The sequence below is a fragment of the Propithecus coquereli genome, unplaced genomic scaffold, assembly GCF_000956105.1.
Source record: "Propithecus coquereli isolate 6110/MARCELLA unplaced genomic scaffold, Pcoq_1.0 Scaffold163, whole genome shotgun sequence".
NCBI lineage: Eukaryota > Metazoa > Chordata > Mammalia > Primates > Indriidae > Propithecus > Propithecus coquereli.
Genome location: NW_012140858.1, coordinates 402,115 through 414,647, shown reverse-complemented (window position 1 = coordinate 414,647; position 12,533 = coordinate 402,115). Strand labels below are relative to the sequence as shown.

The 12,533-nt window shown below is 37.8% G+C and overlaps 1 protein-coding gene across 1 annotated transcript in view; it reads left to right on the top strand.

Moving 5' to 3' along the window:
• Nucleotides 1–12,533, top strand: part of SVEP1 (sushi, von Willebrand factor type A, EGF and pentraxin domain containing 1) — a 239,569-nt gene that overhangs the window by 57,595 nt on the left and 169,441 nt on the right. The window contains exons 5-6 of the mRNA XM_012641129.1: nt 8,021–8,200; nt 11,362–11,559. Coding sequence (XP_012496583.1) covers nt 8,021–8,200; nt 11,362–11,559 — 378 coding nt within the window. The remainder of the gene's footprint in view (nt 1–8,020; nt 8,201–11,361; nt 11,560–12,533) is intronic.

Below are 12,533 nucleotides of genomic sequence, written 5' to 3'. Positions count from 1 at the left end.
AAAAAAAAAAAAAAAGTCCGGTCCTGCCTGGGAAGTAAATATTGACAGGTTATGCCAAAACTCAAATTTCAAGTAGCCAAGACAGGGTGTGAAGGAGAGTTTTGGAATAATCAGAGTGGGGGCTTTGATGGCAACTGAGACTGTGAGACTTAGGGACCCACATCGGTATCCTGTAACAAGAGCAGTTAGCCAACTTGTGTCTCTCCAGCCTTCACTTTCGGTAGGTGACATTGCTACAGAAAGCAGAGAACTTACTAAAGTGAGGTCCCAAGGAGCCTGGTCGGGCCAGTAGAAAAGGGTCAAGTAGAAGCTGAGGCTCCCCCATCGAATTCAAACAACAAACAGAACAGTATGTCAATTCACCTCCACTTGCCATCTCCAGGAACTACTTTCCTACTTCTTACAGCTGTCACGCAGCCAACTTCTAAGATTTCACAGGTAGGGCTGGAAGAGGAGGCTATCTAAGAAAAGGTAAGAGAGGAGCAAGCCGCAGGACTTGACCTCTACCACAAGCTTTTCAATACGGTATTCACCCGCTTCCTCAGGTTGCCAGGGGAAATACATGATGCCCAGTTAAATATGAATTTCAGATAAACAACAAATAATCTTTTAGTATAAGTAGGTCCCATGAAAGATTTGGGACTTACTTATACTAAAAAATTATTTGTTGATTTTGTGAAATTTAAATTTAACTAGGTATCCTGGTTTGTTTTATTTGTTTGTTTGTTGCTACATACCTTACCCTAACCACGACATTCTTTGGCAAAACACTTTGCTGAGGATTTGACTGTTCCAAGACCCCACAAATCACCCAGATCACTGGCTTAGAATAAGAAGTTCTGTCTTCTGGTCTTTTCTTGGTTCCCATATCCATAAGGGAAGCCCACTTACTCATCATTCCAAGATCATGTGTAAAGCCCAGGAGGCATACACAGTTGGTATTTATCAGGTACCAATGCTGTACCCACTATAAATAGGAATTTGCCTAAATCAGGTCCTAAAAAGACTGGAAAAACTGAAGAGAATCAGCAGATTGAACAAAGGAGCCCTGAAAGAAAAGGCCTAGGGTAGGATGGAATCATTGAGATTCAAAGACAATTACATTGCTAACATAAGACTGGGATCCCAAGAAATGGGAGAACAAAAAGACTGCTTAGAAGAAATAAATGACTGATAACACAATGAACGGACATGTTAAAGGCCAAATTAATAAATTAGAAAACCAACTCAAGAAATTCATTCAAAAGTAGAACAAAATTTTAAAGATTAAAATTAAATTATGAAAGAATAAAGGAGTATAAGAATAATCACAGGAATTGGACTCTTCTCATATTAGGAATCCAGACAGAGAACAGAATAGAGAAGATGCACTGATAGAAGATCAAAGAATATATCCCCAAGCTGAAATCTCAGATATTCAGTTTAAAATCACTTAGTGATTGCCAGAAAAAAATGTTAAAAACAGATACATGTCTGGAAGTAATCCCAGTAAAATTTCTGAAGGCCCTGGAAAAATAGGAAACTGTGTCGGTTTCATAGTTAGAAATAACATTACCGACAAAGGAAAAAGAATCGGACTGGCCTTAGGCCCTTTGTCAGCCACTCCAAATGCTAGAAGATGGAAGTATGTTTCTAGGATTCTCAGAGGAAAGAATTGGACCCTAGATTTCTAAACTCAGACAAGCTACTGTTCACATGTGAAGGCAAAAGAAAGACATTTTCAATGAGACATGCAGTCTCGAATGGGAAAAAGCCACATACTGTTACTGAAAAAAATTAACCTTAGAAACCCTCTAAATATATTTCTGTTAAGTTGAGTTATAAATTCAGTGTAATCTCTACCCCTTCTTCCAAATACCTCAAGATAGAGGGTGGAAAACATTATGTTTTAATTTTCTGCTCAGTGGACTTGCAAAAGGAGTGAGAAAATCAGGGGGGACTGCCCCTTCAGGATCGGGGCTTGGCCCTGCCTCTGGAGCCTCCACCATCCGTACCCAAGCCTTGTATCCGACCCAAAGCTGTGAGAAATGGCGGTGCCCTCACAGGAAGCCAGCCCTTTGCAAGCTGTTGTTCTGTCGCTCTGCCTTTGCTCTGGGTCCTCCTAGACCCTCCGCTGTGCTGACCCCCACAGCCTGAAGGGGGTGACCTCTGCATGTGCCCCCGTGGACCTGCCCTCCCTCATCGTAGCCTTATGCTGTGTGTTCAGGGTCAGGCAGGGAAGCACAGTCACCACGCATGTTATGGGATAAGTGATTTATTTCAGGAAGTGGACCTTGTACAACTGTAGAAGGAGCGTGGAAACTGAAGGTTCAAAAGAGAAGTTGGAGGTTCAGAGAGTTTGCTGACAAGTCAGTGTGAGAAACCGAGCGTGTCCAGTTGTTGAAGTGGAACCACAAAGGAGAAACTCACCTGGAGGTCTAAAAAAGGCTCTCTGTGTAGCCATGCCCCTGTGGTTCTGCAGCCAAGAACCCGGCAATGATCGTGGGGCCACTGTTGGTCAGTAGGATCAGCAGTTGTGACATGGAACGGAGGCACGCAAAGGCAAGCTGGAACTCCTGGGTTTGTCTACATTTATCCATCACTGAATCCGACTGCAATGACCACTCTTTTCTCTGCCTTCCAAAATCGAGTGCATGTTCGTCTTCTGACAACCCAAACTAGGGACCACAATAAGGGGATTCTGACAAACGTGTTTCCCAACTTACCTAACCTGTTACAGCACAAACTACTGCACTTACTTTTTGTTGTTAATTAACTTGTCTATTACCTCTGCTCCACTGTGAATTTATTATGAACACAGAATGTATTTCCCCGCCTCAATCATTGGTGATATCTCTGGTGAATGGATGAAAACTTGAATTTAATAAATATACATATTGATAAATACATACATTGATGTACACTGATCAATACAGTGTATACATTGATGACCTGTTTGTGTCACTTCCCATTAAAAAGCAAGCTTGTTCTCTTTTATATAATTTCAGTTACAATTTCAATATAAATAAAAATAATTTTAATCAGAATAGGAGAGATGCTACAGGACCATGGATCTTCCTAAGATCCCCTCAACATCAACATCAAACCTACCACTAACTTACCAGTGTACAAAGTTGTCCTTGGGAGGCTGAGGTGGGTGGATCATTGGAGCTCAAGAGTTTGAGACCAGCCTGAGCAAGAGCAAGACCCCGTCTCTACTAAAAATAGAAAGAAATTAGCTGGACAACTAAAAATAGATATTAAAAAAATAGCCGTGCATGCCCTTCCCCTGCCACATCATTAATGGTTAATGGATTTAGTTACATGAGATATTGTTCTATGAAACATATACCATATTTTACTAAATCGAAAATACTTTTTTTCCACATATTAACATCTCTAAAATTGAGATGCATCTTAACACCAGTGGCAGCAAACACTTTCACTGGTGTTATTGTTTCTTTATTAGTGGCACACAAAATAATGATGTGCCTTATAATTGAGGTATATGGGATTCAATGAAATAAGGCAAGTGGGTAGGGGTTCATTACTGTTTCAGGGTGGGTAGTATAAAGAAAGTATTAATTTTTACAAATCTAATTTAAATCTGATTGTAAGGACAGAGACTAATTTTAGTAATGCTATTTTTCCTTCAATCTCTCTAAGACTGAGGCAGAAATGAAAGACCTGTGTAAAATCTAATGCCTTTAACAAATTTCATGTTACATTGTTAATGTTTCTGTGGTGTTGAATAATAATTAGTAAGCTTAATTCTTATTTGTCCTAGGCACTCTTCATAAAGCACTTGTACTCATTTGCAGTTTTATCTGAATTATGCATTTTTTTCTAAACAAGGAAGGGTCCTTTTGTGGTTTCTCAATGATAACTAGCTAAACCTGAGAAAAGGTTTCAAACAATGAGATCCTTATATTTAACATCAGATTTATTTTATTTTCAGCAACAGATACTATCACAATTTGTAGATTGACAAGAACCATGTGTCTAGGGAAAAAAAAATATGATTAGCCTTTAAGATTAGCCTTTAAAGTAACCTACTTTACCAGAGTAGATTCTTAGTGTCTACTACAAAGTAGATTGTTCTTTCAAAAGACTAAGTTGCTGTTTTCCAAAAAGACTAAATAAATATTTAGGGATTGGTTTAACATGAACATAAGTCAAGAAATATTAATTGTAGGATTTTTTAGCTTATTGAAATGAAAAAAAAATTCAGGCTGAAAATAATAAGACAAGTGTATTCCTATTAAAAATGGTGATAAGTCATCATTCTTGAGTGAAAAAGAGTATTAAATGTTTAAGGACTAAGTAGGAATTATTGCATATGCTTTGTTTCCCTTGGGGAGCAATGAAAATTTATTAAAACCAACATTTGAGAAGCAATATAATCTGTATCTGTATGAGATACCAACTCTAATTTCTTATCAATACTCTTGAGAGATGTTGCAAATCCATTTTATCTTGGGTTTGGAAAACTGGAGTCGTTTCAGCAGTTTATTGAAGCCAAAACAGTTGTTTAATATGGTTTTCCAGATTTTATATATCAGAATTTATCTTATTCACCTTTTAATCTCACCTGGCACTTGACGTCGTGCTATGAATGATGTACACACGCAATAAAAGTCAAAATGCAGAAGGCAAGACATTTCTATGCACTTACTGGAGACAATAAAGATTCTATTTGCATGATGGACACATGCAATATAAATTAAAATGCGGAAGGCAAAATATTTCTACTCATTTTTTATTAATAGTTGATTTTCATTCAAACCATTCCAGGGATAAAAGAGGCTAGGGCTTATGGTTTAACCTCTAATCTAATTCTTGAATTTTCTGTAAGGAGTAATCAATCCTAAACTTATATTTAATGCACTCGATATTTACGTTCTGCTGACTAATATAATTTTGGATGGGTTCCTGCAGAATAGATTCTGTCACTGACTTCAGTTAAATATGTGCTTGAATATTTTGCTCCAGCTTCCTTTCCTATTATTTTTAAATATTCATAATAAATAAATACATGCCTGGTGTGAAAAAATGGGAAATGCAGAAAAGTATAAGAGTGAAAACTACTCTCACCCAGAATGACAACAAAGTTCTTGAGTCTCAAATATTTTGTTCACATATCTTTAGAGATTACTGTGTTGTCTTGTGGCCTTTATTGTTTCAGAAGTGCTATCTGAGAGCAAACTGAGCTTTGTTCTTTTGTAGCCTTTTTTGTTCATTTGTTAGTTTTGTAAAATGCCTGATACTTGTAGGATTATATCTATAAGCTATCAAAATGAATATTTGTATATATGTGCCCATCTTTTGGTGTATTCAACAGGCATCCACTCTCTTTTTCTGTCCAATCTCCGGGCATGCCTGGAATGGACATGCCATCTGACTGAGAGAGCGCATTTTCCATGGGTCTGGACAGTCTCCCATTTCCCTCTTCCCTTTCCCTTTTTTACTCTTCCTCCTCCCCCTACTGTATTCTTCTCCTCTACTCTTTGACTTCTTTACCTCTCCCTGCACTCTTCTTCCCCCCATCTCCTTCCTCTTCCTCCCTTTACCCTCCCTTTCTCTTCCCTTTCTTCTCCCGTCCCCTTACTCTCCCCTTTTCCTTTCTCCTTTGCTCCCCTCCCTCCTTCCTCTATTGGAAACTCTATTCAGAGAAGGTCTAAGCTGGAACTAGAGGAAAAAAAGTGTGGAAAGAGAGTAAAAATTCTTCAGAGATGATTTTCTCTAAAGAGGAGTACACAATAGATCAGAGGCTCCAGTAGGGTATAGAAACTGATGGGGTTGAACCACTTGAAGCCGTGATCTGGGAAGACAGGAGGGGATTGTCAGAGAGTGGGACACTCAGACTGGTGGTGGCGAGGTCTAGAGGACATGGCAATGGTGGAGGCTGAGGTAGGGTGAAGGGTGTGGTCCTGAGAGAAGAGGAGGTCAAGAATATGACTCTAGGATACTGGAATGATCATTTACATAGATAATGAAATCAGTAAGGGGTATGTGTATGAGAGAGAGAATGAGAGAGGGAGAAAGAGAGAGAGAGAACTGAAAAAAGGATGTTGGATATATAATTTAATACTTCAATAGAGCTGGAAGTTTTTAGAAAGAAGGAAGAGAGAATGATCTGGAAAGGCAATAGGGAGCCACAAAGTCACCTGCCTCACCTGCAGGCTCTGTCTATAGGGGCAATAAGATTTTGATTAGGAAAAGAGATGAAGGAAAAGTTCAAAAGGGAGGCTTAGGATATGAGGAGGTTTACTGAGGACTGATCATTATTCCAGGGGGCAGGTGCAAGGTGAGATTGGATCACAGCTGCATGAGGACAACCCTGGGAAATGAGGGATGACTGTGGAGCCTTAGGCTTCCTAAGAGATTGCCCTCGACAGGAATATGGGGCATGAGGGGATTGATGGAAACAGACTCTATGACACATTGTGGGTTTTGGGTGGGCTGGGCAGTGGGTGAATCTTACCAGGAGAACGCAGAGCGCAGACGTCGTTTGGCAACGTGCAGAGGCGGGGACAGTTGAGTACCCTCCTGCAGCTTCTCCAGTACAGTGTTGAGGCCAGAGAGTCAGAGGTGGCGGAACTGGGGAAATGCAGGGTTCTCTGGACACCCCACGGTACTTCCACTGGTGGTGGTGTTGAGGCTGGCTGAGGCGTGGGGGCATTTTCAGCATCCACGACTTAGTGAATACCCTTCTGACAGCTCTCTCGTAACAGATTCGAGGAAGGTGGAGAAAGGAACCACGTCACCAGTTGTACCTGCTCACTCCTCAGACCAGGGGAATGTGATCCTAGGTCATTTGCCTTACCCGTGAGCACGGGTGAAGCATGCAAAAATCCCGTGAGCTGAGAGAGGGAAGAGATCTTTCCCTAGAAAATTAACAAAGGAAAAGTGAATGGATGCTGGGCAGAAGAAATTAGGAATTGTGTACAGCTGCTGGTATTAAGAAGCCAAATAACAATGTCTTAAGCCAATTAAGGCTTCATTTTTCTCTCAACTAAAAGGACAGAAGTAGGTAATCCGAAGTTGGTGTGATAGCTCCATTGTTACCAGAGATCTAGGCTTCCTTAGCTTTTTTGCTCTGCTATCTTCAGGTGTGATGCTTTCCTATAGCATCACATACTTCTCCTGTAGTGTGCTGGGCTACTATCCTTTATGTCTGTATTGTGGGAGAAAGAAAAAGAAAGAGGGGAAGGCAAAGAAATACTCTCTCAATTGATACAGTTCCCTTTAAAAAGCTCCCCCAGAAGCCCCACACGATCCCAGCAGTATCTCATTGGCTCTCATTACAATGGAGGTAGGGAGTTGTAATCGTCTAGCTGGGCATATTACTATGCTGAATAAAACTGGGAAGAAAGAATGGCTATTGGGTGGGCAACTAGCAGCCTACACTACAGCAGCAAAAACAAGTAAACCAATGGTAACGTATAAGTCAACATTAGCACCATGAATTAGGATTTGCAGGAAGATATGTGGGGTGAAAAGACTAGAAGAACCAGAGTTGTGGTCAGAAAGCAGAACACTGGAATTGAAGACTGCAGAAGTTGGGCAGCTTTGCAGAGGCTGGCACCATGAAAAGGTCCAGGATATGCCCAAGAGTTCTGAAAACCAAGCTGATCATGAACATGAAAACTATACCCTTGAAAAGACCCTTTCCTTTTGTTGGAACGCGGCCGGGAAAATCACAGCAAAGGCCCAACTGAGGGCTACAGGTACCTCCCTTTGTCAACCACCTCCAATCTACAGACAGCTTCTTCGACTTAGGGCAAACCTCTTACACAATTTAAGTTTCCCACCTATGGGCAGAGGGCTACAGGCAGTAATATTGTTTGAGCAATGCATTTGATAAAACATAGACTTTTAAATTGTCCTGTAACAACTCAAAAAATGGTGGTGTGTTATTTATTGTTTGCCATTTTAAGAAAAGAAAATTTTCTTGTTTGTAATGTGCAAGCATTACTACACTTATTATTATTTTTGTCCTTATTTAGTAAAATGTGCTGTATGTTCTCATGTTATATAGTGAAAACATGCTCCCATCTCCGCCAGCCCAAACATGGCCACATCAGCTGTTCTACGAGGGAAATGTCCTACAGAACAATGTGTTTAGTTACCTGTGATGAAGGGTATAGATTAGAAGGAAGTGCCAAGCTTACCTGCCAAGTAAATGCCCAGTGGGATGGTCCAGAACCCCGCTGTGTGGGTAAGTTCCTGGAAGATGTGATGCCTTGAGTGATTCATTTCTCTTGCTCTGATTTCTCCCATTTTCTGTGAAGACCTAGAACTAAATGCTGGCTCATGGTGGATGTCAATACACATCCACATTACAGATGCAGGTGTTACAGATACAAAGACAAATATGTTGTTTTATTCCTCTCCACTAGTAAAAGAACTTCCACACCGAATTCAGTTTTCCAACTCACTGAAGTTTACAGAGCAAATAGCAATGCTTTTTTAAAACAATGGGGCCAATTTGGATGGATTTTTTTTTAAAAAAAGCAAATGCAGCATAATTCCCTTGCTTTGTTAAACATGATCTACTTCGTTTATGAAAAAAACAAAATTATGAACGAGTGAATATTAAAAATCCTTTCATTATTAAACAGGAACAAATGAAAATGAGCATAAAACTGAAAAGTTAGGAGAAGAACAAGTGCAAGGAATCTGTGCACATAAATTGAAAACCCTTCATATTCCTCCAAAAATGACTACAGGATAATGAGGGGAAATTCTTTCAAACTTTTAAGTAACAGTAATTCTCATACTATATAATTTGGCCCAAATAATGGAAATCTATCCAATTCATATTATCAAACTATTATTATTTTGTTGTCAAGCTGATAACTGTTACCCCTAAAAAAGACAGAAAACTATAGGCCAACATTATGTATAACAATAACAGCAAATATACTAGTAATCCACGTTCAAAAGAATGATCTACCAAAATAAGTAGAGTTTATCCTAGGAATGCAAAAAGAGTTTAAAATTAGGTAATCTATCAACATAATAAATTGTATCATTATAACAAATAGGAAACATTTGTATGGTTGCTTAGTAGATGAAAATGCATTCATTATTATTTAAAACACATTTTCAATAAAATTTTAAGAAACTTGTATTATATGGATATTTCCGATATAATAAAAAATGTCCATCTTAAACCTGAAGTTCTCTATTTTTGAGAAACAGTATAGACAGTCTTATTTAATCTGGAAAAAGAAAAAGATGCTTAGATTGTCCATTTTTTTAGTGTTGTAATAAATCCTGAGATTAGAGATATTGGGATTCAAAATCATCATCATTTGTAGACTATAAGTCTACCTACACAACAGAATGAATCTACTAAAAAAGTGAGATTCATTAAAGTCATAAGAATACCAAATAAACAGCTTTTCTATATGTAATGATAAATAGAACATATGACAAAATATCACATTCAAAAAATCTATAGAAAATGTAAAATATGTCAGAAGCTTAAACAGAAATGTGTGGAACCTCTATTAAACAAAACAGAAAATGTTACTGAGAGACAAAAAGAATACTTTAATGTTTATATAAAATGTTATCAAAATGTTAAATTCGTTCCAAATATATGTAAGTAAAATGCAACTCATTCAACAGCCTGAAAGGGATTTTCTTTCTGGCCCCTTTTTGATATTAGAGAGTGATTCCAGGGTTCATCTAGAATAATATACAGTCAAAAATCATTAAAATTAGTTTGAAAAGGAAGAATAATGGAAATAATAAAGAGAAAGTAACTCTACCAGGTTTTAAAATATATACTTAAGCTGCAAAAATTAGGAATATGCAAGGATTGCCACACAGATCATGGGGACAGAATAGATCCTGAAACATACAAGTTTCATGTAATATTAAGGAAGCACCACATATCAGTTGAGGAAAAAAAGACTATTCAACTGATCATATAGGAAAATCAGCTCCTTGAGAAAAACAAAATAAAATAAAATTTTTGTGTGTCACTTATTCACATCAGACATTGAAATAAATTATTCCCAGATTTTAAAATATAAAGTAAAAAATAAGATAATTAAAACCAGAAGAGAATATAGTTAATGTATATAAGTGAATGCTAATTAATCTCAGAATTTACTAAGAATAAAAGCAATGGAAATACTTTAAGAAGAAAAAAAATCAGTAGATTATACTATATAAAAGTTAAAGACATATTCACCCAAAGTACCATAAACAAGCAATAAAAAAAAGAATAATATCTTCAACAATTTTGACAGCCCAACAGATAATTTTCTTACTTTATAGAGGTCCAACCCTAAATTAAGAATATTGAGTCTCACATAGTCATTATATTTGAACCACAAATTTGGCTCTGATTTCTTTGTTGATCGAAGCAGAACAGGAAGTCTGGGCAGGCACGTGACTCACACTGTGCAAAAATGAAGAGACAAACCAATTTCTCAGGGAAAATGACTTTTGCTGGCACAGAGTTTTGAAAGAAATCATTTCAAGGAGGAGGTATGATGTCAGAGTGTCTCGGAGTACATGGGTTCTGCCACTTATCTGTGTGGTGACCCCAGGAAAGCTACTACTATTCTCAGTTCTCTTGTTTGTAAATGGGAATAATGGCAATATTTCTTGCTGCATAGAATTAAATGTGTCAATACACGTAAAGTGCTTACAATAATGCCTGACACATAGTAGGTGAATAAATGTCAACTATTAATGTGAGCAATGCTGCTAGTAGAATTGCTACTACAATAAACAAATACGCATATGGGCATTTGCTGGTACACACACACACACACACACACTCTCTGCATTGAGTCCTAGCCTTGATTTTCCATTCTGTCTGCGTTCTGCATAATTTGTCTGCTATTCTTTGTCTGTGCTGAATATAACATTAAGGATCAAGGCCCTAATTATAACATAGTGATTTTAAGGAGGGTATAAAAACTTTTATCATTATGTGCTTACTTAAAGATAGCACCAAAAAGCTCATAAAATAGAGATTGATTGCTTAATATATCACTTAACCCATCAAAGATGGAATTCAATTCACTACTTTATACTTCAAAGCCATCAGATAATTTTCTGAAAACCAAATGAAGGTGTTCCATGCAAATTATGAAGATCGCAATCAGAGTTGATTAAAACATCAGAAGTTTTTCAAGATTTTATATACTGGCAAAATAATAAGAGGCAACTAAAGAGGTATATAGTTTAGCATTATTTACAATACATCCTATGTTCAATTTCATATATAATTGTCATTTAACAACTTATGTCAATCCCAAGGCAGCACAAATGTATGTTTCTTGGGTAAAAAGAATCCATGGCATTTCCAATTTGTGTGAACACAAATAACATTCTCTCATTTCTTCACCATAGAGCGCCACTGCTCCACCTTCCAGAAGCCCAAAGGTGTCATCATGTCTCCACACAACTGTGGTAAGCAGCCTGCCAAACCTGGGACAATTTGTCAGCTAAGTTGCCGCAAAGGATTCATTTTATCTGGAGTCAGAGAAGAAGTGAGATGCACCACTTCTGGAAAATGGAGCGCCAAAGTTCAGACAGCAGTGTGTAAAGGTAGGTCTTTACACTGTTTATGTTAAAAACCAAATTCCTAAATAATGACATATGGATGTGGTGTAGGACAGTCTGTCTTTGCAACTCTTGCTGCAAACTCATAATAAAATAGTAGGTGTTACTATAATATGTGCCATGAGGATTTCTGGTTCAAAGTGGTGGATTTACAAAATTCCAAAAGGCCAGGCAATGACAGAAGAAATAGACAAATAAGGATAGTATTAGAGCTGGAAATATGGTAAGTATTCCATCAGGAAATGAAAATCTTTGAGGAATTTCTGGTCCGTATGAAGCAGGTGAGACTAAATTGATTTTTTAAAAAAGCCATTAGCACTTCAAAACCTGCATCCCATTCCATTCACAAAAGGATATTGCCATTTTCCTGGAAGCAAGAGCAGATTGCTATGAAAAAGAAAGTATTGAAAACAAGAAAGAGTTCTTAAAAGTAAAAATGTCATAAATATCTCTAAGAGAAGGAGAAGGACAAAAATGGAATGGAGGTTGTTGAAAACAATATTAGTAATTAGAAGGACCAAACTGAGAGTTTCCTCGGCATGGAGAACTAATATGCAAAGCACTTGAATATCCCAACTGATCAAGCCAAAAAGATGGAAGTTAAGAGATACCAATGATAGATCAAAAACCCTCAATGTCCATTTAATAAGGAGTTCCAGAAGGAGAGGGGAAAAGGGAGGGAGGAAGGAGAAGAATTTTCCCACTGGAAGAAGAAAGTTTCCCAGAGCTACAGAAAGATGTAAACCTTTAAACCAAAAATAGCCCTTGATCTACAGGGAAAACTATGAAACATTGAGGAAGGAAATAGCAGAGGATGTAAACAGGTGGAAAACCATACCATGCTCATGGGTTGGTAGAATCAACATCGTTAAGATGTCTATACTACCCAAAGTGATCTACAGATTCAATGCAATCCCTATTAAAATACCAACATCATTCTTCACAGATGTAGAAAAATT